The 26,006-nt window shown below is 39.7% G+C and overlaps 1 protein-coding gene across 7 annotated transcripts in view; it reads right to left on the bottom strand.

The window, feature by feature from the left end:
• The window catches only part of KALRN (kalirin RhoGEF kinase), a 1,009,634-nt gene that overhangs the window by 510,892 nt on the left and 472,736 nt on the right, over window positions 1-26,006 (bottom strand). For all 7 annotated transcript variants that reach the window (XM_056793564.1, XM_056793558.1, XM_056793562.1 and 4 more), the window contains exon 10: window positions 2,247-2,369. In XM_056793564.1, the coding sequence (XP_056649542.1) occupies window positions 2,247-2,369 (123 nt within the window). The remainder of the gene's footprint in view (window positions 1-2,246; window positions 2,370-26,006) is intronic.

The following is a 26,006-nucleotide window of genomic DNA, read 5'->3' as shown; positions in this document are numbered from 1 at the left end:
TTCTTTTTTGGCTCATGCACTCTAACAATGATATGTTTTACTATAGCTCTTCAAAATTCCATAATGCTATTTATTGTAGCTTACGTCCACCATGTGTCCTTCCACCAACCCCGGGAGCAATACTTATATTTAATTCCTCAGAAGCCACAGTGTTCTGTGGATCATAGCCAAACAACACTACTGGTTGGATATCTACAGAACATCAATACAATTAACCACTGTGCTGAGTATTGATTCATAATTTAACTAATCTCAATGCATAAAGAATTGAGAGTGGGTAGAGAGACAACCTGAAAGACAGGAAGAACAAGTTCGGCTTCCTACTTCTGATACTTACTGGCTGTGTGATCCTGGGTAAGTGACTTAACTTCTCAGTGCTCTATGGTACTAAGAGTATACGTTTGTTTCTGGTTTTGCTTTTGTTTTTTTGGGATTCAAAGCTTTTTTATTATCTGGTTTCTTTTTACCTTTCCAGTCCTTTTAAACTTTCTCCCTTCCACACTCTACATTTAAGCTACACTGGTCTATTAGTGAACTTCAAACACAATAAACACTTCATCTAAGAGCATTAGTTGCAGAAAAAAATGTGCCAACTTGCACTAGTAGAAAGAGAATTCTTTCATTCCATCGTAAAAAAGTCAAAGCCTGTTTATATTCTTAGTCCCATCTACTTGCTTTAAAAGGAAACAGAGGGGGCAGCTGGGGGTTCAGTGGATTGAGAGCCAGACCTAGAGATGGGAGGTCCTAGCTTCAAATCTGGTCTCAGACACTTCCCAGCTGTTGACCCTGGGCAAGTCACTTGACCCCCATTGTCTAGCCCTTGCCACTCTTCTGCCTTGGAACCATTCACAGTATTGACTCCAAGATGGAAGGTGAGGGTTTTATTTAAAAAAGAAAGAAAGAAAAGAAAGAAAGAAAAGAAAAAGGAAACAGAATGGTAGCAACCTGGTGGCTCAGTGGTTTTAAAAGTCAGGACTAGAGTTGGGAAGTTCTGGGTTCAAATTTTGCCCCAGACACTGTGTCCCTGAGTAAGTCACTTAGCCTTCATTGCCTAGCCTGTCTCACTCTTCTGCCTTGGAACCAATACATAGTATTGACTCTAATATGGAAGGTGAGGGTTTGGAAATTAAAGAAAAAGGAAACAGTCTGGAAAAAAGCATGGAAGAACATTGGACTTGTAATCCAAAGACTTGGCTCTACCACATAGTAGCCAAATGACCTCGAGAAAGCCAATTCTTCTCTATGGGTCTCAGTTTCCTTACCTATGAAAGCCATCCTTTCTAGCTATAGATAATAATCTCTGAGACACTGTGGCCCTTTCTCTCTGAACGTGTGTGGCCATAGGCAATTCACAGTTTAGTAGAAGCCCCCGTTATAGATGCCCCTAACAATAAAATCACAGATCCAAATCCTGTCCCTTTCATCTCTCCATCAAGTATCATAATCTTTCAATGTCTGTCTGGAGACTCTCTGTCCAGGCCACCAGGGCAGCATCTATGATCCATCCAGTGCCCAGATTAGCCCCCCACCCAAGAATTGAACCTTAGACAAGACTGTGATGTAAATAAATCTTGCCTTTGCTGTCTTCCTGTCAATGTTCTTTCTTGCCTTTTTGGTCAAATGGAAAGAACGCTGGATTTGAATCTGAGCTCACGTCCCTTCTCTATCAGACCCTGCCTGCATGACGTGAGTAATTGGGCAACTTTTCTTTCTGGAATTCAGTTTCCTCAACTGTAAAATTGTGTGTGGAGGGGTACAAGGTAATCCTAGGTCCTAGGTAGAGAATATATGAAGCCTGCCTTGATAATGGAATGACGGTGATGGTCGTCATTAAGACAAGTGAGGAGGAGGAGGAGGAGGAAGAAAAGGAGGACGAGGAGGAAGAAGAAGAAATGAAGTTTGAGTTAGTCATTCACAGATTGACCCAGGTGCTCCTAGGCAGGCATCAACATGCCCTAGTTAACAAGGCTGCTGCCTGTAGTTTTCAGCAAATCTCGCCAGCTCCGCCTTTAACGATAATTTCCTGGTGACCCGAGAGTTTAGGTAAGCCTCCTTCACTCTGGAGGGGAGGCAGAGAACAGCACAGCACGCTGTCAGGAGCTAAAGGTTGTCCATCGAAGCACCTGCCATCCCTCCCCAAAGCCAGAGGCTCACAACAAGTTTGAGAAAGTGAAAGAAAGGAGGAGGGAGAGAAGTGGAAGCCCAAACGTTGGCTTTGTCTCTCCCTACCCCGTAGCACCGCTCACCTGAGCCACTTCTTCAAAGTCATCATGCCTCTTCTGCAGGGCCCGGGCTCGATGCAGGGACTTCCCAACGCCTGTGTGTTTGCTGAGAAAGGCCTCTCCATGGTTTTCAATCCAGTCCAAGACCTGATGAGAAAAGAAGGCCATCCACAGTTATTTCTCCTTGTGAAATAGATCATGGTGGGGCTAGGGTGTGGACGTGTGTGGAAAAGTATCATTTCCAAACCAGGGGGCTTCATCTTATCCATATGTCCATTTGGTTAAATTCAACAAATGTTAATTTAGTACCAAATATATGTAAGACAGAGAGGTTCTTAATTTGAGGTCTATGGATCCCTCCACATATAATTTTTATTGAGTTCATGAACTTGAAAGGAACAAATGTTCCAGATATTTTTAATAAAATTTGTTTCCTTTTAATCTCATGCATTTTATTTTATGCATCTAACATATTATTTGAGTAGGGGTCGGAAAACATCATCAGATTGTCAAATGGATCTATCACACACACAAAAAGTTAAGAATCTCTGGTTTAAGGCAATGACAAAATCCTGTCCTCAAGGAGCTTATATTCTTCCAAGGGGTAATAATATGCACAAAGAGAAGCAGAAACAAAGCAATTACTTTGATGAGAGAGAAAAAAGAGCTGGGAAAGAAGCTTAGGATTCTAAGAAGCAGAGATAAGGAGTTAGTGAATTCCAGACAGGACCATCAGGCTATCTTCTCTCTCTACCTCATGACCCTGGGCAAGTCATAAACTCTTTGAGTCTCAGTTTCCTCATTTATAAAGGAAAAGCTGGAATCGATGATCTGTATGGTCTCTTCTAACTTCTAATATGGTCTTATGGACTACTACACAAAATAAAGAAAAAGTACTATACTATATGAAATAAAAGGTGGAAAAATAAATGGGAGGTAGATTACAGAGCACTTTAAGTGTCCAAATGAGTTTACATTTCAACCAACAGGGCACAGAGAGTTACTGAAGAATTCTTTTTTTTTAACAGGAAAGTGACAAAGTAAAGCCTGTGATTTAGGAAATTAATTTGTACATTGTGTTAAGGCTAGTTCCCTCGCAGTTACCTATGAAGCCCATCTTACAGATGAAATATATTCCAATATATGAAGTTTTTGTGGTTGCTCATTTATTTTCAGTTGTGTCCAACTCTTTGAGACCTCATTTGTTTTGTTTTTTTGTTTTTGGCAAAGGTACTAGAGTGTGGTTTGCCATTTCCTTGCCCAGCTCATTTGACAGATGAGGAAACAGAGGCAAAGGGTCACATAGCTAGTAAGTGTCTGACGCCAGATTTGAACTCAGGAAGATGAGTCTTCCTTACTCCAGGCCTGGCACTCTCTCTACTGTGCCACCTAGCTACCCCCCAAATATATGAAGTACTGAACACACAAAACATGAGTCAATCTTTTTAGTGAACCTTTAGTCTGAAGTCCAGCACAAAAGAATTGAATTAAGTAAAAATTTCAGAGCATGAATGAATTTAGGCACTTTTGTTCTTTGAATGCACTCATGATTAATCCTTACTTTAAAAAAAATCTAGAGATTTGACTTCCCCTTTCCTGCCCTCATTAGTGAGTGAGTTTAGATCTTAACCTTTCAAGTCTGGAAAATTTTGAGGATAAATTTTTACCACTATGGATCATTGAATTGTGCATAACTTTTATCTCTTTAAATGTCTGCAGAAATTTAAATAGATTGTAAAAAAAAGATTCAGTGTTTTTCTAAGTTTTTTTTAAGTGAAATTTCAACAAGTTTGGGGAAAGGGAAAGGGGCTCTTTTCTTGACTTTGTGTCATTTAGTTTCATGCATTTTAAGGGAGACTGTGTTCATGAATGTTAAGTAAGTTTAAATAGTAACTTTCTGAATTTACTAAAGTAACATTGGTTTGTCTTTATTCTCTGAAGAAGGCAGAGAGGCACATTTGCGGTATGGTTGTAAGAGACACCTGAAGAATAAGGACTTCACTCATTATCACTATTAAATATTCTTGATGACAAAATAGACAGTTACAGGCTAGGAGACAGTTGTTAAGTGGATTCCCACAAAACTTGGTGAATCACCAGATCAGAGTCATTATTAATGCACTGATGTCATCAAACTAAGAAAACTCTGCTAATGTGATGAATATCGCTCAGGACTCAACAAGATCTTAAAAGGCTAGAAAAAAATGGCTCATTTAAGAAACAAAAAGGTATAAGTAAGGTTTTACTTAAGCTTTAAAAAAATCAAATGTATAAGTTCAAAGTCAGGGAGGCATCGCTAAACTTTTTCATGTGGATTAAGATCCAGAAGTTTTAGTGATCTACAAGTTTAAAGAGACAGCAGTGTGACATGGAAGGCAAAAACCAAGAACAAGAGTAAAAAAAATCCCCGAACCCTTCAAAGTTCTTTTTTTAAAAATTAAACTTTTTTTCAATCAAAAAACATATTTTTCTCTTATTCCTATCTCTGCTTTCTACTCCTAAGGGGGAAAAATACTCATAACAAATATGCATAATCAAATTAAATAAATTTCCACATTAGCTGGGTATAAAAATGTATCTCTTGTTCTAGAGAAATGGACACACTCCAGAGATTCTGGCTTTCAAAACTGTTCATTTTTGTAGTTTTATTTCTTTTGTGTTAATTGTTTTCTGGTTCTGTTTACTTGGATCTTCATCAGTTCATGTAAATCTTCCCTGTTTCTCTGATACTAATCCCATCATCACCATCATTTCTCATGTCACAATACTACTCTGTCAAATTTATATGCCATGATTTGTTCTACCACTCTGTAATTGATGCCTTCTTTAGTTTCCAGTTCTTTGCTATCACACAAAAAAAGAATTGCTACATATATTTTGGTACATATAAGTCCTTTTTCTCTTTGATCTCTCCTGGCGTAAGGTCTTAATAATAATATCTTTGGCTCACAAGTTCTTGGTCTGTACCGAGAGAGAAAATGTCAAGAATGAGGAAGATGTTCTTCTCTTCTCTGGTCAGTTCATAGTTGCTATATTTATAATCCTATAGCCCTGTTATTTTCAGAGTTTTATGTATCATTTTCAGAAGGAAATTTATAAGCTGAAACATTTCTAGGCAAAGGCAACCAGAAGGGTGAAGAGCCTAAAGTCAAATTGATTTTTAGTATTTATCTCTCCATTTTAGCCTCTTTCCAGCTCTCCTCTTTCTAATGATCTTTAATCTCCTTCTCCCCTTCTGCCTCCTACCAAGTCCTTAACAAAAAATAACATAGGATTAAATATATGTACATATATATTTATTGAATAAATTTTCTTTATTTTCGTAGGATCATATATTTAAAGCTGAATGGGAGCTAAGAATCCAATCTCTTCATTGTTCAGATAAGGAAATTGTGGTCCAGAGATGTGAAGATGTATCCAAGATCATACTGGTGACTGGGCAGAGTTGGGATCTGAACCCAGGTCCACTGACTCCAAGTTCTGGACTTTTCTATGAGTGGAAGGGAATAATTTACATATTCCTCTTTAAAAATAAATCAGATTGACATTCTTTTTATTTATGTGAAACTTCAATTGATTTTCTACTATGGGTCAACAGACTCGCTATAAGAAAAAAAAGATTTTCCATCACAGGACAGGGAGAATTGACTTTATGAACATAGCACCTTCCTCAGTGGTCCATTCTAGTGTTGTCCTTATTTCCCACATCTTTCAGGAAATGAGAGAACTTTGTAAATGTGGTCAATACTTCTGTCCTCTAAAATTTAGCAGACAGAGGGAAGAAGTCCCTTCACACTCTCACTTGTAAAAGGAATGACTATGGTCACCTACCAAAAAGAACTAGACAAGGAGGGCCATGAGACACTAATGGTTAAAGAAGTTAAGAATTTTCCTTTCTCTAAAGATCTTCAGGAGAAAACCTACCATCCACCTCTCCTCTACTCCACAAATTTCTTGAGCAGATATATAGCTTGGAGAAAAGCTCCAAGGCAGAAATGGGAATAAAATTACCCCTAACAATCCATTGCTAACTTTCCTATCTTCCAGAGAAGTAGAGAGAGGACACCTCAAAAAAGCTAAAACCATAATGACTAATAAAAAAATTAAAAAATGGATCCTTTTGACTCAGAGATCCAACTGCTAAGTATATGTATGTGTATATATATATATATATATATATATATATATATATATAATCAAGAAAAAAGAAAGGCCTTCTAGCAACCAAAAAATTTGTGGTAGTGTTTTTGTTTTTTTTTTTTGGTGTGGTACCAATAAACTGGAAGCAGAATGAATATCCATTGATTGGGAAATAACCAAAGAAATTATGGTACATTAAGGTAATGACATATAACTCCCTGGGAGAGATAATGATGGTGTTATTGTTCAGTAATTTTAGTTATGTCTGACTTCACAATTCCATCTGGAATTTTCTTGGCAAAGTTACTAGAGTGGTTTGCTATTTCCTTCTTCAGCTCCTTTTATAGATGAGGAAACTGAGGCAAACACAGTTAAGTGACTTGCCCAAGGTCATATAATGAGTAAATTTCTGATGCCACATTTGAATTTATGAAGATGATTCTCAAACGCAGTGATCTATCCACTGTAACACCTACCTGCCCCCACCTACTACACAGCAGATACTTGAATGACCAATGAGTAGACAGAATTCCAGTGACTTGTCCAATATCATAACATTGAAAGTGAAATTCCATTCTAGGTCTTCTAACTCCAAACTCGGGATTCCCCCACCCTCAATTAGAATGCTTATAAGGAATTGGCAAACTTTCATAAGACTGTAGACCTAGAACAGGAAGGGACATCAGAGCCATCCCATACAAGTATTTCTTCTACATCTAGTTCAGCACCCTCACTTTATGGAGAAGGAAACTGAAGTAAAGGAAGAGAAACTGACCTGTCCCTGATTTTGTAGAAGAGGAAATGGAGGCAGAAGGAAGTAAATTGACTTACCTGGGACCACTTATCTATGTGTCTGTTGTTTCCCTCCAATGGAACATAAGCTTTTTGAGAGTAAAGATTGCTTTGCTTTTATATTTTTATCCCCAGCTCTGACCCATCCTTATTCCAGTCTTCTAAAATTTCAACCTGAATTGAATAGCCTCTTTCCCTAAGACACAGGCACTCACAACCATGAACTTTATTTGGAGGCCAATCTAATAATCATTAGCCACAATTCTCTCATCACCACCCATCTAATTGTACTGAATGTAACAAGGACATAATCAAAAAGAAATTCTTTGCAAGGGAGAAGCCAGGCCTTTCTATCTTCTGAGGAGAAGCAAATACAAATTTATTTTATGGGACTTATGAAAGAGTCTTTGCATAGAGGCACTGAATTAATGGGACAAGCTCAGTTGCAGCCTGTGCTTCCAAGTTTCTAGGCTCTTTTAAATAACAAAGACTCTTAAAGCTGGCAGGAAACCTCAAAGTAGCATATTTTAATTTTGAGTTTGTGGCACTTCTTTTCTTTCCTAACCCTTTCCTTCTTTCTTAGAATCAATATTATGTATTGGTTTGAAGGCAGAAGAATGGTATGGGCTAGGCAATGGGGGTTAAGTGACATGTCCAGGGTCACATAGCCAAGATTTGTCTTATGCCAGATTTGAACCCAGAACCTCCTGGCTCTAGGTCTGGCTTTCAATCCACTGGGCCACTAAAGTTTACCACTCCTGCCTCTAAAAACTCTTCCCTTCTGCCTTAGAATAAATATTTTGTTTTGTTTCTAAGGAAGAAGAGCGGTAAGGGCTAGGCAATGGGGGTTAAGTGACTTGCCCAGGGTCACACAGCCAGGAAGTGTCTGAGACCAGAATTGTACCCAGGATCTCCCATTTCTAGGCCTGTCTCTCTTTCTACTGAACCACCCAGCTTCCCTCTTAACATTTCTTTTTAACAAATTCACAAAAACTTTTTTTATTAACCAAAGTCCTTATTTATTAAAATCTGTAAACTTAAAATGTCTTCTTCCTCACTGTGCCTTGCTCTTTGCTATCCTGGTTGCTCCTTCTCCCTGGCTCTCATTCCCCACCGAGCCAACCATTGCCACCAAGCTAAAGGCAGAGAGGACCAGTCATTGGTGGAGATTTTAGATATCTACCAAACCAAAGTTTAGGGTAGCACAAAGTGCCTTAGGAGCAGCCAGTTAGCACAATGAGCACCGGACCTGAAGTCAGGAAGATTTTTTGTCTTCCTAAGTTCAAATCTGGCCTCAGATACTTAGTAGCTGTGTGACCCTGGGCAAGTCACTTCACCCTATTTGCCTCCATTGCCTCAGCTTTAAAAAGAGATGGAGAAAGAAACAGCAAAATCTCTGCCAAGAAAACCCCAAATGGGGTCATGGAGAGTCAGAAACAACTAAAACAACTGAACGACTACAACCCAGTGCCTGCCAGATCAAGCTCAATCTCCTATCTACTATAGAAATCTTCTTACAAAGAGTTATCTAGCTTTGGACTGAACACCTCCGGGGATTGCACTTTCAGTTTACATGGAGAAGCAGGTGTAAAGCAGGAAGATTTGAGCTCACATTGGACATATTGACGCCAGAACCTTAGACACCCAACATGGAAACCTAGTCAACCTCTCTGCTCTAGAGATCCAAACGGCAAACTAGCATGAGAGTGTTGGCTTATATTAGTAGAGAGTTTCCTCCACTGTGAGTTCTTTTCACCAATCAAATTTTTAGCTAGTTAGATCGAGAGAATGCTAAGGACCATCCTATGTCTTGTTATACTGGTACATACTCCAAATAGATCCAGTATCTATTCCTATATTGAGCTCAAATCTGCCCCCTGCCCAATATGGCATAAAAGGAGAGTAATGAATGCTGGAGGGGATGTGGCAAAGTAGGGACATTAATTCATTGCTGGTGGAGTTGTGAATTGATCCAACCATTCTGGAGGGTAATTTGGAACTATGCCCAAAGGGTGCTAAAAGACTGTCTACCCTTTGATCCAGCCATAGCACTGCTGGGCTTGTACCCCAAAGAGATAATGGACACAAAGACTTGTACAAGAATATTCATAGCTGCGCTCTTTGTGGTGGCCAAAAATTGGAAAACGAAGGGATGCCCTTCAATTGGGGAATGGCTGAGCAAATTGTGGTATCTGTTGGTGATGGAATACTACTGTGCTCAAAGGAATAATAAAGTGGAGGAATTCCAGGGAGACTGGAATGACCTCTGAGGCTGCAGACAATGAGTCTAAACTTCTTTCCTTCAAAAAAGAGAAGACAGCTACCATGCCTCTCCCCAAATCCGTCTTCCCTTGTATAGGCTACATATCTTTTATTCTTTCTACCATTCTAACACTGTATGAAAATACACCAATTTGCAGCTCTTTAAACTATGCTGGTAGCCTTGCTCAGGACTCAGTCTGCACTGGTTTGTCAGGATCCAATAGGTAGAGCCTGGTCCGTTGGGAACACTTTGAAAGGTGGCATGATCTAATGCAAAGAATCCTGGACTTGGGAATAAGAAACTTGGATTTGAATCCTCCCTCAGACACTGCCTCAGCTGGGTGGATCACGTCCAAGTCCCAAACTCTTAGCACTTCAGTGTCCTCAGCTGTAAAGTGGAGATAATAGTTTTTGCATTAAATATTTCAGAGCAAAGGAGATTAAGATGGAACAGTCAGATAGGTAGGAGGAAATTCAAGACAGAGCAGCAATCCAAAAGTCTGTAGAGGAAAGAATATCCAGGAGGAGAGGGTGACTGGCAGTTCCAAATCCTGTGGAGAGGCCCGGAAGGGAAGGACTGAGAAAAGGAAATCATTTGGTCTATTGGGAGAAGACTGCTTTGCTATGTAAATGTGACATTATTATTATTACAGTAGCATTACTCTTCTTCCTATGACTTATCTGCAGCAATTATCTTCTTATCTTCAGCAATTCAGCCCGAAATTACATGATCGTTTTTGGCTACTACATCATACTACTTGTTCATATTAAACTGGTCAACTAAAATCCCCGGACATTTTTCATGAACAGCTGCCCAGCTAGGACCCTCCATTCTGTCCTTGTGCAACTGACTTGTTTAAGCCCAATGCAAGACTTTCTAGACTCATCACATTTCATCCCCCTTGTTTCAGCCTGCTGGCACACTTTGGAATCTTGATTCTTTCATCTTTTGTGTTAATTATTTCCCCCCGCTTTGTACCATCTGCAAGTTTGATAACTATGCCTTTTGAGCCTTTACAAGTCACTGATAACATTGTTGAACAGGACAGAACCAAAGGCAGTATCTTATGAAACTCTACAAAGGTCTCCATATAGATTAACACTCATAACCTTTCTCTTTCCTTTTTTTTAATCTTTACCTCTGCCTTAGAATCAATACTGTGTATTTGTTCCAAGGCAAAAGAGTGGTAAGGGCTACGCAATGGGGGTTAAGTGACTTGCACAGGATCACTCAGCTAGGAAGTGTCTGAGGTCAAATTTGAACTCAGGACTTCCCATCTCCAGGCCTATCTCAATCTACTGAGCCACCTAGTTTCTCCCTTTACATTTGTTTTTCAAGTAATCTTGGAATCCATCTATGTATAGAATAATCTAATCTGCATTTTCCACCTGTCTTCAATAATGTGATAAGACTTTATTAAATAGCTTGATGAAATCAAGATATACGAAAAGCACCCTCCTGACCTGCAAATCTAATAACTTGACCAAGAAAAATGAGGTTTTCAGTAATTCTTTGTGGTGTACCCATGTTAGCTCCTATTGGTCACTTCCTTCTTTTCTCTTTGCTCTATTTTCCACTGAATAATATAACCCAAATCAAATGTGTCAGCCCATATAGCTTCAATTCACTTTTAGGAAAGAACGTCAGAAAAAAAATTAGGAGTTAACGTTTAGGTGGGGCTTAAAGGTATACAAAACACTTGAAATTCCGCTTGTATCGGGGGAAGGATGTAACCTAAGTTCTTTGACTTCACAGCTAGTATTTTTTTTCCACTTAAAAACTATTATTTCTGGGCTGTTGAATGGCATCGAATTCTGGCCTCCTGTGGGTCTGGGTGCTGTCAAAAGAGATGGATCTTCTGGAGTTCTCTAATCTTGGCAGAATTGCTGGAAGGTCAGCAGTTTGTACAAAGGCGTGGATTGAAAAGCCTTGCCTGAAGCAGTCCGGCCTGAGACCCCATCTCTTCTTAATGAGAGTTAGGAGCAAGGTGAAGATAATTGTGACAGTAACTGTCAGCCCTCTTTGAGGAGCCATCCAGAGTAGGAGCTGTCCCAGAAGAAGGAAATCAGGTCAGTCTTCAAATGCTGCCTTAATTTCCAAAAAGGAAAAGGAAGAAGTTCGTGGGGCCCAGACTGGAAAGCTGGCGTTGATCTGTTACAAAATTCCAATTAGAGAATAATCTGTGTTTTCATCAGTATGGAAGAAGAACGAGTATGAAAACTCCCTTCAACATTACAGATGTCAATATATTGAGGTTTAGTAGGACAGTCCAAGGAGGCTGTCTAAAGCTCACTGAACTGAAGGGCCACAGCTATAAGAGAGGAGATCTGAACCCAGGACTTCCTGACTCCAACAATAGTGTTCTATTGACTATGTCATGCTACCAGGAGCACAGTGTTGAATTGATTTTTAAATGCAGATTTGTATTTGAAAAGAGCATGGTAATCCCGAAGAATCAATATGAAATCCCTCAAAATATGTCATGCCAAACTCTTCCTTTGTAGGGGATTTCATATTTGCTTCAGATGGTCTCAACCATTTTAAGACAATAAACCAGCTCTGTAAGATCACCTAGGAAGCTAGGTGGCACAGTGGATAGCGCACTGAGCCTGGAGTCAAGAAGATTCATCTTCCTGAGTTCAAATCTGATCTCAGAAGCCTACTATGTGACCCTGGACAAGTCACTTAACGCTGTTGGATTCACTTTCCTCTTCAGTCAAATAAGCTGGAGAAGGAAATGGTGTGCCACTCCATATCTTTGCTAAAAGAAACCCCAAACCCAAATGGGATCATGAAGAGTCAGATATGACTAAAAAATAACTGAACTATACAAATAAGATTATGTGTCCTCTTTCCATCTAGATTCCCAATGTTGCCATGCCAACTCAGTGTTTAAAAAGCAAAACAAAACTTCCACACGTAGAACATTAAGCAAGCTCCCTCCCCATCATTGGATTTCTTCAAGCAGAGGCTAACTGGTCCCCTCCCTGGGCCACTGTGGAAGGCATTCCTACTCAACTTTGGATCGTACTGCATTCATTCTGAGGCTCTTTTCAACACAGAAATCCCATAGTGCTAGGAAAGGCAGGCAGTCTCTCCTTCCATCTGCTTCTGCCATCAGTATTTTGTAGTATCTACTCTGACGGTATAATAAAGAGAACCAATGGCTCCCTAAGAGAGAGCTTCAACAAGGTGAAGCTATATTATAACATTATATCACCTTATATTATATACATTATAATATGGATTGTATAATATATTATCTTGGCTCTTCATTTTAGTGTCTTAGAATTGATGTTTTTTAAACCCTTACCTTCTGCCTTAAAATCAATACTACATATTGGTTCCAAGGCAGAAGAGCAGTAAGGACTAGATGATGGGGGTTAAATGACTTGGCCAGGGTCACACAACTAGGACATGCCTAAAGCCAGATTTGAACCCAGGCTTCCCATGTGTAGGTCTGACTCTCAAACCACTGCACTCCCTAGCTGCCCCTATTATTATTTTAAAAATAAAAACCAGGAACTCCCTATTAAGAAAAGTAATAATGTTGAGGCACCATACAAAGTGAATGCAGTAGAATTTTTGTCTGCAAATGTCTTAAGTATATATGATGTGTAAAGGAGTTTACCATCCAGTAACGATTTCTGCCTCATTTCACACCACGCCAAGCCTCGGTGCTGACAGAGGATGGCTCATAAACTGACTAATACATCTTAAATCCCTACTGTACCACAACTGGAGGGAGCGCATGCTTCACTTCAAATGCCCAATTATCAGCAGCTCATTTCCTACCCCTCTCTGGAACAAGTCTGATCAAAATGAATGTCTTCAGTAAGATAGGAGAAGGGCATAGTTATTTCTGAGAGCCCTTGGCTGAAGCTCAACTGCAGTTCCAAGGCACGTCTCTTGTGCTAAAGGAGAATGGTCTTCTCTCCCAAATTCTTTGGATTGTATCTCTTTTAGGAGACACCAGATGTCTGCTTTTTGCTCAAACCCAACTACATTCATCCTGTCTTGTATATGTGCCAAGATCGTGTCCAAGATAAGTCTTTAGGTGAGTGGAGGATAAAGGAATTGGATATTATTCCCTATTCTAGAGCATCTCTGACACCTCTAGAGGATTGTATAGTGGGGGAAGGAACCTCACTGGTATAGTCAGAGGACCTGGATTCCAGCCCTAGCTTTACCACTTACTAATGGACATGACTCTGGAAGGATTGTCAGAGGGGTTTTAGCTTTTGCCAATACTGAGCCGCCATCTTGGATCCACCCCCTTTGGACTTAACTCTGACTAGTTGACTTCCAAGTCTCTTCCAGTTCTAAATTTGTGAGCCTAGGATCTTTCTTCCTTCCCCAAATTCACTCTCTTCCAGCTGAATTCCCGATTCTTATTAAAGACATTGCCATTCTGCCCATCGCCCAGGTATGAAACCCTGTCTCCTCATGCCTCCCCCACCTCATATCCAATGAGTTGCCATTACCAGCTAGGTTTCCTTTGCATTTGTCTCCTGAATCAAATCCTTAGTTTTTCATTCCCACTACCAACACCCTGATTGAAGACCTTATCACGTCACTCTTAGACTACACAGGAGCTTTGGAAGCATTCTCCTTCAGCCTGTCACCACTGCAATCTACTTTGCATGCAACTGCCACTTTCATCTTCCTGAGGCAACATTCCCATGCCACTCCTTTGTGCAGAAGCCTTCCATGTTATCCACTGCCCATGGGACACTATCCAAATGTCTTTGCAGATCACTGAAGATTCCTGGGTAGATGTGGTAAGGGGAGCAGGATTTTAGGCACAGGCGCTTCCCGCAAAGAAGTGGTTCTCAATTGTCACATAGCGTACTGTGAATAACTGATAGGATCATATTTTACTTTGCATATGGTTCATCCCCTTTTTATTAGTATATAAGCTCTCCGGGCAGGGACTCTGCTGTTTTTCATCTTAGTACATAGTAGGTGGTTACCAGTATTTACTGACTAATTATATTTCCAGCAACTTGCACTGTACCTTGAATATTTATTCTTGTTTGGTCATGTCCTACTCTTTGTGACCCCATGGATGATAACTATCCATGTTTGTTTGGTTTTTTAACCCTTATCTTCCGTCTTAGAATCAATACTGTGTATTAATTCCAAGGCAGAAGAGTGGTAAGGGCTAGGCAATGGGGGTTAAGTGACTTGCCCAGAGTCACACAGCTGGGAAGTGTTTGAGGCTGGATTTGAACCCAGGACCTCCCATCTCTAGGTCTGGCTCTCAATCCACTGAGCTACCCAGCTGCCCCCTCCATGGGGTTTTCTTGGCAAGGATATCAGAGTGGTTTGCCATTTCCTTCTCCAGTGGATCCTTTTGTCAAACAATCAACATTAAGTGACTTGCCCGGGATCAGACAGCTGGGAAATGTCTGAGTTCATATTTGAAGTCATTTGGTCTTCTTGACTGAGCCCAACAAGCTATCCACTGAGCCATTCAGCTGCCTCCTTGCCTTAAATATAGCAAATATATGAATATAGCAAATATTTAATAAATGTTTTTGTTGTACTTGTTGAATACATGCTAAGATATGCTAATTACAGCTCCAAGATGTATATGGCCCAATATAATTGATGAGGACACTTTGGAGAAGCTCTAGCAAATTTATTATTATTTGAAGGAAGGAAGAAAGCAAACATTTAAAAACTATCTATTATGTGTTAACCACTTTACAAATATTAGCATATGTGATCCTCACAACAACCTCGGGAGGGAAGTGCTGTTATTTTCCCCATTTTACAGAGAAGGAAACTGAGGCAAACGGGGTGAACCGACTTGCTTGGGATCACAGAGGCATTAAGTTTCAGAGGCTGGATTTAAACTTATGTCTTTTTTGATGCCAGGTTCAGTGCTTCAAGCACAAGAGCAAAATGGACAGAGACCTACTGATACATGGAATGCTTCAAAGCCTGTACATACATCAAGGATCACAAATATGTAATTTTAGGCAAGACATTAATCTCTTAGGACCTGCATTTGTTCATCTACAAGAATAGAAGTTTCAGTTAGATGGCCTCTGTAGTCCATCCAGTTCTCCTCTGGTTCTAGGATCCCAGAAACCCCTCTATGCCCTCAGGCAACCCTTTGTGTCTATAAGTTGCCCAAGGGATAATAATCTGCCATGACACTTAATTTCCTCACTTGTAGTGCTCTAGGCTAATGAAATCACAAATGTGAATGGTGTGGCATTTGTATGACAACAGAGAAAAATATGAAAAACACACACAAGGGTATTCAGTCTAGAGTTTTCATGAGTATGTGTTCTCCAGTTCAGTTATAAGCCCCTGAAGGACAGGAATTATTGCTGACTTGGAATCTTGGATCCAGCGGCCATCTGGTTCTACTCTCTCATTTTATTTTACAATGAGGAAATAGAAACTTAGAAAGATGAAGCTACTTGCCTATCCTCACATAGGAAGAAAATAGCGGAGCTGGAATTTGAACTTAGGTCCTCTTAATTCCAGGGCAGCTAGGTGGCACAGTGGATAGAGCACTGAGCTTGGAGTCAAGAAGACTCATTTTCCTCAGTTCAAATCTGGTCTCAGACACTTACTAGCTGTGTGACCCTGGGCAAATCATTTAGCCCTAATGGCCTCAGTTTCCATGTGTGTAGAATGAGTTGGAGAAGGAAATGGGAAGCCACTGCACTATCTATGTCAAGAAAACACCAAATGGGTTTGAAGAGAGTTGGAAACTACTGAAAAGACTGAACCACAACAAAGCTCTAGTTCCAAGTCATTTGTTTCAACTGTTCCATATTGCCTCCTTCTTTGTATTCTTGGCACAGTGCCCTGCAGAGAGAAGACACTCAATACGTTTTTGGTTGTTGTTAACAATGATAAAGAGTTTTAAACCTGAATGATCCAGCTTTCAGAGATGCATTATATCTTCATCTAAGCCATCATTTGTCTAGAGCAGCTCCATTATCTTAACACTTTATCATACAAAGTGTAAAATTCTCTTTTACAATACAAAAAACAATTTGGCTCTATTAACAAATTCCATTGCTTGTATCTACTTAAAGGAGGCTTACCTTGAAACAGTTTTTTTCTTTAATTGATTTTAAACCACCCTCAGGCTCTTATTGGCAATCACGACTTGACATGATAAATGAAAGCTGTAATTTCTCAACTACCACCGTTAGGAATAGCTTTACAAAAACTGAGTAACACAAGTGATAGAATGGTGGTAATATCAGGAGTATGGACTTGACGTCAACAAATCTGTTACAGAATAGAAAATCATCAATGCTAACCAAAATGCCTTCACTATCACTACCATTCCTTCCATTGTGGGATGACTGTGGGTGGAAGAAAACAAGGAGGCTTCCTCCAGTCATACATTGAAAGGATCTCTTTCACCCAAAGGTATCCCTCATGCTGGCCTTGAGAGGTCCTCCCTACAAGACTGCATGTCTCCTCACATTTGACACCCAAGCATGAAATACTATTTTTGCACAGTCATTTTATTACTCCAGTTTAACTGGTTTACTGATTTGCTCTGCTGTTTTCCCCTTGTAATGTTATACCTCCCTTCCCGATGTCCTTAATCCCTTTCTCCCTTTTACCTATATTTGACCTATCTTTTTCTTCTTGTTGTTTTATTTACAACCCTTATCTTCAATACTAAGTATCAGTTCCAATGCAGAAGAGTGCTAAGGACTAAGCAATATGAGATTTGAAATAGTGAAGCCCATAAACTGTAGTGAGTTAAAATGGTGGAAGATATAAATTGTGATAGATATAAGAGAGGGTGAGTAAATTTGACCACAGAAAATATGTTTCACTACAGTGTCTTGGTTTAAATCAAATATAAGGTGGTCACCAGGGAATATATTCCCAATTATGAATATGCCCAAGTCAACTGGGTTTTATAGAGAATTTTAATTAATAATACAATGAGTAATCAAAGAAAGAGAGAGAGAGAGAGAGTAAGAAAGGAATAAGTATGAAGGGCCTCAAGCCAATATGGCCTAGACCTGAGTCTTAAGAGAGAAATCAGTCAGTCAGTCTTTTAACACTCACCACAAGGTCTGCCTAAGCAAGGATTCTAGTGACACCAGGCCAGCTCCATCTCAGCTGACTTCACCAGAGAGAGCTCCAGCGAGACCTACTTAGAGATTGTCCTCCAAGAGCTTTCCTTCTCCAGAGCCTCTCTCAAGAGATTCTTCCCAAGCGATCCTCATCAGAGATCCTCCAAAAGGATTTCTCCAAAAGGATATCTCCTCAAGAGATTCTGCTTTTTCTTATAAAGGGGTTTTTCTCCCATGTCATCTCCCCTAAGTCCCTACATCAACCAATCACTGTAGATGCTTTCTAAAAGACTGCTCATCTAAATTCCTGCTAAGTCGACCAATATCCTCAGTAAGTCTGAACCAGAAAAAATGCTGTTTTGTCGACCAATCTCCTCAGTAAGTCTGAACGAGAGAAAACACAGCTGAGTCAACTAATCTCACTAAGAGAAAACTAGCCCGACCCTTTTAGGTACCTAGCATCCCATTGTATCAATTCTAAAAACAGGCCTGGCTCAAAGAACTCCTTGCCCCACCATAAGCATGGATCCAAGTACTTTCTTTGTTTAGCAAGGAGTTTTCTGCCCTAAAGCATTCTTAAGTACAGGTGGAATAGAGGTCCTCCCATTTCTGATCCTGGCGAGTTCTCACATCAAAATGGGGAATGTTTCTCAGTAGGGAATTTGAGGATTCCTCAATGTGGAGTAAAATTTTTAACATTCATAAGTCTGTGAAATTTTAAGGTTTACAGCAATGGGAGCTAAGTGACTTGCCCAGGGTCACACAGCTAAGAAGTATCTGAGGCCAGATTTAAACTCAGGGCCTTCTGTATCCAGGCCTGGCTCTCTATCCAGTCAGCCACCTTGCTGCCCCTTCAACCTAATTTAAGTGATCTCCTCCCAAGCTGAATTTGATTTCTATACTACTTAGCTAGATCTCAACTAGCAATATTAAACCGTATGTGATTATTTTTCCCTAGGGACTACATCTTATTTTTCTTTATCCCTGAAGTGTCCACATTAGGGTATCAGTAATTATTGAATAAATGAATGAATGAATGAATGAATGAATGAATGAATGAATGAATGAATCTCCTCATTCATTGGCATTGAAGTCAGATTGTTCCTCAGTGTTTCTCCAAGGAACAGAAGTTGGCATATAGTAGGCTTTCAACAAACATCTAGTGAACAGTGATGAGTGAACAGAAGAGCAAGAGAGAAAGCAGAATCAATCAATAAATCAACAATTTATGAAATGATTACTGGGTTCCAAATACTGTGCATTGAGAATACAAAAAAAATCATGAAACAATCCTTCCTCTCAAAGAGCTTCAGTTCTAATAAGAGCATCATTTTGGGTGGCTTTTTAACCTGCTCAGCAATAACAAAATGTGATTAAATCTGGAAAGCTGGCCCCATTCCTTATAGCGAGCTAAAGCAGGAGACTTGGCCAAGGACTGTTTGTTCAGCTGAACTTAAAAGCATACTGAAGCTCTTCAGGATTGCACAGACACTAGAGGGAGCTTGAGGACCAGTAGAGAGTGACATCCTCCATCAGGCTTTTTTACTCAGCTGGGCTCTAGATCCCTATCAAATCATAGGGTCCTAGATCTAGAGTGAGTAGAGACCTGTATTGCTATTGTTGCTCATTTGTTTCCGTTGTATCTGATTCTTTGTAACTCCATTTGGGATTTACTTGGCAAAGATACTAGGATGAACTGCCATTTCCTTCTCCAGCTCATTTTACAGATGAGGCAATTGAGGCAAGTGGGGTGAAATGACTTGTCTAGAGTCACAGACCTTAAAGGCCATCTAATGCAACCCTTTAGCTTTATTGATGAAGAAACTGAGGCTGAGAGAGGTTGTGAGGTCTCGCCCAAAGCCACACAGATAGTAAGTTGCAGACATGGGATTCAGACTCAGTTTCTATGCTATAGAATTGAGTCCTACAAGTTCAGCTCTCTTTCCATGGTACCAAGCTGTTTCTCCCTATTTATGCCACTGAATAAACTTGCCTGCATGCCTCCAGAATGTGCTACAAAGGGCCACAAGCAGGAATACTTTCATGTGCTTCAATATTCCCAATAGAAATAAGGGCTGCTCACCCCTGACTGAGGACCCCATGAACTGTGTCTGGATTTCATTTTAAAATGTAACATTATCTACATTTCACTGTATTTTCATTTATTTTGTTAATTTTTTCCCAATTGCTATTTAACCTGGTGGAGACGGGCCTCAGAAGTGTTGTGGGCTGCAGAAAGGCTATGGATGTATTACCTTTACTCTAGATCAGCCTGCGTTTGCCTCGCGTCTACTGTTCTGTAGGGTATTATGGTTTTCTCAAGGACAGGGAGCAAATGGAATTGAGTTTGCAGATGAGAACTAGGGCTCAGAAAAGATGCAATTTGCCCAAGGAGCTTCTAAAAACGAAGAAAGACTCAGGATTACAAGTCAAGAGGATGCAGTTTGAGTTCCATATTCTAACTTCTCCTTTTAAACCCTCAAATCCCTCCTTTGCTCAAAATGCTCAATAGAAATCAGCCAGTTCTTGTTCAGTTGTTTCAGTTATATCTGACTCTTTGTGACCCCATTTGGGATTTTCTTGGTAAAGATACCAGAGTGATTTTAGATTTCCTTCTCCAGATCATTTGACAGATGAAGAAATTGAGGCAAGTAGGGCTAAGTGACTTATCTAAGGTCATGAAGCTAGTAAGTGTCTAAGGTCAGATTTGAATTCAGTTCTTCCTGATTCCAGGCTTGGCTCTCTATCTAATGTGCCATCTAGCTGCCCCTTTGAAATCAGATGGCCTCTAAGGTCCCTTCTAGCCCTTAATCTATGATCATCAGTTTCTTTTTGCCATATACCTACAAAATGACTTCTACTGTGTAGCTGAGATAAATCTTCAATCCCAACCATATTGAGGCAGTTAGGTGGCACATCAGAGCAAAGGGCTGAGCTTAGAGTCAAAAAGACTTCAGTTCAAATCCAGTCTCAGGTGCTTACTAGCTGTGTGACCTTGGGCAAGTCTCTTCACTTGATTGCCTCAGTTTCCTTATCTGTAAAATGTAAAAAAGAGAAAAGAATATAATAGCCCCTCCCTGCCAGGCATGTTGCAGGGATCAAATGAGACAAAAGTTGTAAAGGACTTAGCAGGATTCCTGGTACAAAGTAAGGACTATACCAGTGTTATTTATTATCCAAAAAATGTCTACTTAAAGGGAACATGATGGAATGCTCATTTGTGCTCTATTGGGGGGAGTTTTTACTTAGCTCAAAAGAAGTAAAAAAATAAAAATCCTTGTGCTGAGAGGACTAGATTCTAATGAATAGGCTCACAGGATTTAGAACTGGATGGGGTCTTCAAAGTCATCTAATCTTATCTCCTTCATTTTATCTAGGAGGAAACTGAGGCTGAGTTTAACTTATGAGCTCAAGTTTACATAGGTAGTAAGTGGCTGGGCCATGATTCAAAGTCAGACCCTCTGACTCCAAATCCAGTGTTTGGTATGCTTTACCATACTATCTTTTCCTTTCTTTTTAAATTTTAAACCCTTACCTTCCATCTTAGAATCAATACTAGATACTGGATCCAAGGCAGAAGAAATGTTAGGGCCAGACAATGGGGGTTAAATGACTTGCCCAGGATCACCCAGCTAGGAATTGTCTGAGGTCACATTTGGAACCCTGGACCTCTTAATCCTAGGACTGGGTCTCAATCCACTGAAACATCTAGCTGACCCCACACAATTCCTTTCTAACAAAGATCATCAGTAAGTCATTAAAGCTCAATAACTTTAAATTTTATCATCTATAAAGTAAGGATCATACATTTCAGGCTGAAAGGAACCTGAGAAGACTAATCCAACCCCTTCATTTTACTGAATGAGGAAACTAACATCTAGAGAAATTAAGCAACCTGCCTAGAATCTCAATAGCTAATAGTAATAATAACAATGATGATACTAATAGCTATTTCTATAGCACCTGTTATGTGTCAAGTACTATGCCAAGCACTATCTATCTATCTATCTATCTATCTATCTATCTATCTATCTATCTATCCATCTATCCATCCATCTATCCATCCATCTCTCTCCATCTATCCATCTGTCTGTCTATCTATCTATCCATCCATCTATCTATTCTCTTGTCTGATCCTCACAAACAACTTTGGAATTATCCCCATTTTACAGATGAGAAAACTGAGGCAGGTGGTGGTTTAGTGACTTGGCCCAGGGTAATATATCCAGTAGGTTTCTATGGCTGGATTTGATCTCAGGCTTGGCACTCTATCTACTGTGCCATCTTTAAACTCAGATTTCCCTAACTCTGTGCCCTGAACCCTATCCTCTCTATTATGTGCCTCTCAACCAATAACATTTATAGCAGTCTAGCTCACAGGCTTGTTGTGATGGCAGATAATGCTTTTGAAATCACTCTGTGAGATGATTGGGTGTGCTGTGCCATTAGGCAATCTAATTGCTGACTTTGGTTCAGATGTCATGGTTACCACAGTCTTTGGACAGTCTCAACTGAGGCCTTAAAATAACCCAAGCTCCTCACTGAAGCTAGTAATTACGTCCTCCAATCACTGCCCTCTCCTACCCACCCCCCTACACATAATACACCTTTTACCCAAGGTGCTGATAGAGTGGAACAAAACACAGACTGCTTTTTATTTTACTTCCCCCAAGTTTGTTAAGCCCCTCCACCAGTTAGCACAGTAACGATGATGATGAAGATGATAGCAATACTTATATAACACTTGAAGGTATACAAAGTGCTTTATATTTGTTATCTCCTTTGATCCTCAAAGAATTCTTGTAAGGAAAGTCTTTTTTTTTTAATCCCCAATTTATAGAGGAGGAAACAGATTCAGAGAGATTTCATGAGTTTCCCAGGATAGCAAAGCTGAGGTGGAAACCGAGGCACAGATAGATTAAGTCACTTGTCTAAGGTAATACAGCTAGTAAGAGTTTGAGGAAGGATTTGAACATGGATAAGCCTTTCTAATTCCAACATTTTGTCCTGTTGGGTTATTACAGAACAAAATATAGAAGTATTACTCGTCAGCTATCTTCAAGCCCGCCATTTTGTTTCTTGAACTAGAGACTATGCCCTGAGATTCATAATACTTTAGGTCTCACCCTAGCGGTCCTGCTGTCATGATTATCAAATGCCTACTGTGGGCCACTCTTTCAGTCCAGCCAAGACAAGCTTCACTTTGTGCCTTGGTCATCCACGCACCATCCACCCCTTCCCCAGATAGTCTGTGGCCTTTGTCTTTGTAAACCAGCTGCTTATAGCACACTGTCTGGTACATAGTAAGTGCTTAGCAATTTTTTTTCATTCATTCAGAGGGCATAGGAGAAAAAGGGAAAGGGAGTATGCAAAGGAGAATTCACTGGAACAATAACTCCTTCTTGTTTGTCCCCCACATGGTTGGCTTCTCACTCTGTCTAAATCACAGCCGCCTTTGCTCAATGATGATAAATTCATCTGGAGTCCTCCAGATGGTGAGAGTAGAGAAATGATTCATCAGCTTCTCCCATTTTCCCAGAAGGTTCTCACAAGGGGCCAAGGAGAGGCTTCTCTCATGAAGCTTATGATTCCTCTCCAATCCTTCACCAGTCAGGAGCAATAGCAACAAAGGAAGCTGTATGGAAACCAGCCCCTCCGAAAACACATCTGTTAATGGATCATAAATTTTGTGCTATAATCCCCAAGCAAAGGGTGCTATAGCCAGCAGGACAGATTTCCTGTTTTCCCTCCTGCTTTCTTTTTAGTCCTCCCTCCCCCAATCTGTCTGAAAAGGATACATACTTATCAACTCCCAAATTCCCATGTGTAGTTTGTCAACTTTACCAAGAATCAAAGCCAAAACTCAGTCCAAAGGCTGGTTATTCTTTACCAACAGTATCTTAGAGGCAATGTTGGGGATCTAATCTTACACACATATTTGCCATGTCAACCGAGGCACCTCAGTCTCTCTAAGCCTTAGTATTCCCATCTGTAAAATGGAAATATTATTAATAACCGTCTCACAGAGTTGTTGTGAGGAACAAATGAAAATAAGTATAGAAAGCCCTTAACAAACCTTAAATGTTTTTTTAAGTTTTTATGAATGTGATCTTAGTATTAGTTTGAAATTCCATTTCAAATCTGTACACACTGTATCTCAGTAGCATGGAAATTTAGGGGACCCTGAGGAGAACCAAGATGGAAATAATGCTGAAGTCCCATTCCCATTCCTTTTTCTAGTTTGGAGTTTACCTACAGACTCTCTGAATATAGAATAAATGAGGAAGGAAGATAGTAAAGGAGGGGGAAAAGGTTATTTTAACTGTGAATGCATCCAGAGCATAGTGGAAAGACTGTCATTTCATAATCATAATACCAAGATGGAGTAGTGGGTAGAGTCACCTTGAAGCTAAGAAGACCTGCATTCAAGTCCTGCTTTTGACTTGTACTGGTTGTATAGTACTAGATAAGTCACATAATCTCCCAGTGATCTTGGCAACTCTCTAAGACTAAATGTTCCCAAGAAGATATCAACCAGCAATGATGGAGTTCCTTCAACCAGAAGTTTCCCAAACTGATGAAAACACACTAAAATATTCAAAGGGGTCTTTGAGCTGATTAACTGGGGAGTTGGCACCAGTGACTCAGATGACTACCCACCTACCCATCCTGTAGGCTCTCATCCACATTTCACATGAGCCTACCACCAAGACTCTACCCAATGTAGCAGAAGCCTTCCTTGCTTTCTCCTGACATCCAGAGGGTACCAAAGGAGCCTTTTGGCTGTTTGATCCTCATCCCTTGCTCACGTCATATGTCCATTCCACCTTGAATTCTTAACACATATGTTCTTAACAATATCTTTTGCTTTTTGTTTTTCCATAAGCCTGGTAAATATTTGACAGTCAGCTCCCCCACTCTGACAACAAAAAAGAAGCACAACGCATTTCGAGGTTTAATCTGCATTATTAACATTATTCTTCATCATTTTATTAAGTCAAATTCAAATCTTGATTTCTAGCATTACCTGATTTCCAATGGGTAAATGCTTACACTGACTGCAGATGTAACATTCAGTTCTCTTGAGCCAATACAAACTAGCTCCAGTATATCATTAATATAACTAACGTTTCATCATCAACAGTGGTGGCAGAATGTCATAGCCAAAATAGTACTTAATGATGGCTAATTCAAAAGTCACTTCTGACTTTGGAATGTATCCTAGGAAGGGAACAGGGTTTAAGTTCTAGACCTCCAAGCCAAAAAGGACTCTACCATAATCAAATCCACTGTTCCCAAATGCCCTTGGTAAAATTCTAGAAGCCCTTGCTCTAGAACGTGGGCTCTAAGCCTTCCTTATAATCATGTGAATTTCTCTGACTTACTTTAAAAGAGCTGTCCAACTCGTTCCCTATAATCCTTCACAAAGCCCTCTACAAGCCTTCAGTTCTGTTGTAAGGATAAAACGAGAGAGAAGGGTTCTTCACCTTGTTTGTGTCAAGGTTCCCTTTGGAAGACTGATGAATTCTAAGACACACTTCCCTGAATAGTGATTCCATGCATGAAATAAAATGCAATATGAATGCAAAATGCATGAAATAAACTAAAAGAAAATAAGGGAAACCAATTATACTGAAATGGATTTTAAAATATTTCTTAAATTATGTCCAAAGGGCTCTAAAACGACATACTCTTTGATCCAGTAATACGACTACTAGGTTCTATATCCCAATGGGATTTAAATCAAGGGGGAGGGGGGCCTATTTGTCTAAAAAAAATCATAGCAGCTGTTTTTCTGGTAGCAAAGAATTAGAAACTGAGGGGATGTCTATCAATTGGAAAATAATTAACAAGTTGTTATATATGTATATATATATATACACACAAGTGTATATATATAAATATATGTATATATATATATACACACAAGTGTATATATATATATAAATATATGTATGTATATATATATATATATGATGGTAATGGAATATTATTGTGCTTTAAGAAATGATGAGGGGGCAGCTAGGCAGTTCAGTGATTTGAGAGCCAGACCCAGAGACAGAAGATCCTGGGTTCAAATCTGGCCTCAGACACTTCCTAGCTGTGTGACCCTGGATAAGTCACTTAACCCCCATTGCCTAGCCCTTACTGCTCTTCTGCCTTAGAACCAATACATGATATTGATTCCAAGATGGAACGTAAGGGCTTGGAAAAAAAAAAGAAATGATGATAATGAGGATTTTGGAAAAACCTGGAAAGACTTACATGAACTGATACAAAGTAAAGAGGGAAGAACCAAAACAACACTGTATATAGTAACAGTAATAGTTTTTTATGAACAGCTTTGAAAGGTCTAGTTATTCTCAGCAACATAGTGACCTAACACAATTCAAGACTCATAATGAAAAATGTCATCCACCACCAGAGAAAGAATTGATGGAGTCTGAATGCAGACCCAATATGCTACATTTCACTCACCTTCTTCTTTTTGTTTGTTTGTTTGTTTGTCTGAGATCT

Source organism: Monodelphis domestica, chromosome 4, assembly GCF_027887165.1.
Source record: "Monodelphis domestica isolate mMonDom1 chromosome 4, mMonDom1.pri, whole genome shotgun sequence".
NCBI classification, from domain to species: domain Eukaryota; kingdom Metazoa; phylum Chordata; class Mammalia; order Didelphimorphia; family Didelphidae; genus Monodelphis; species Monodelphis domestica.
Note: the sequence above shows the minus strand (reverse complement) of the source record. Positions and strands in the feature narration are given on the sequence as shown.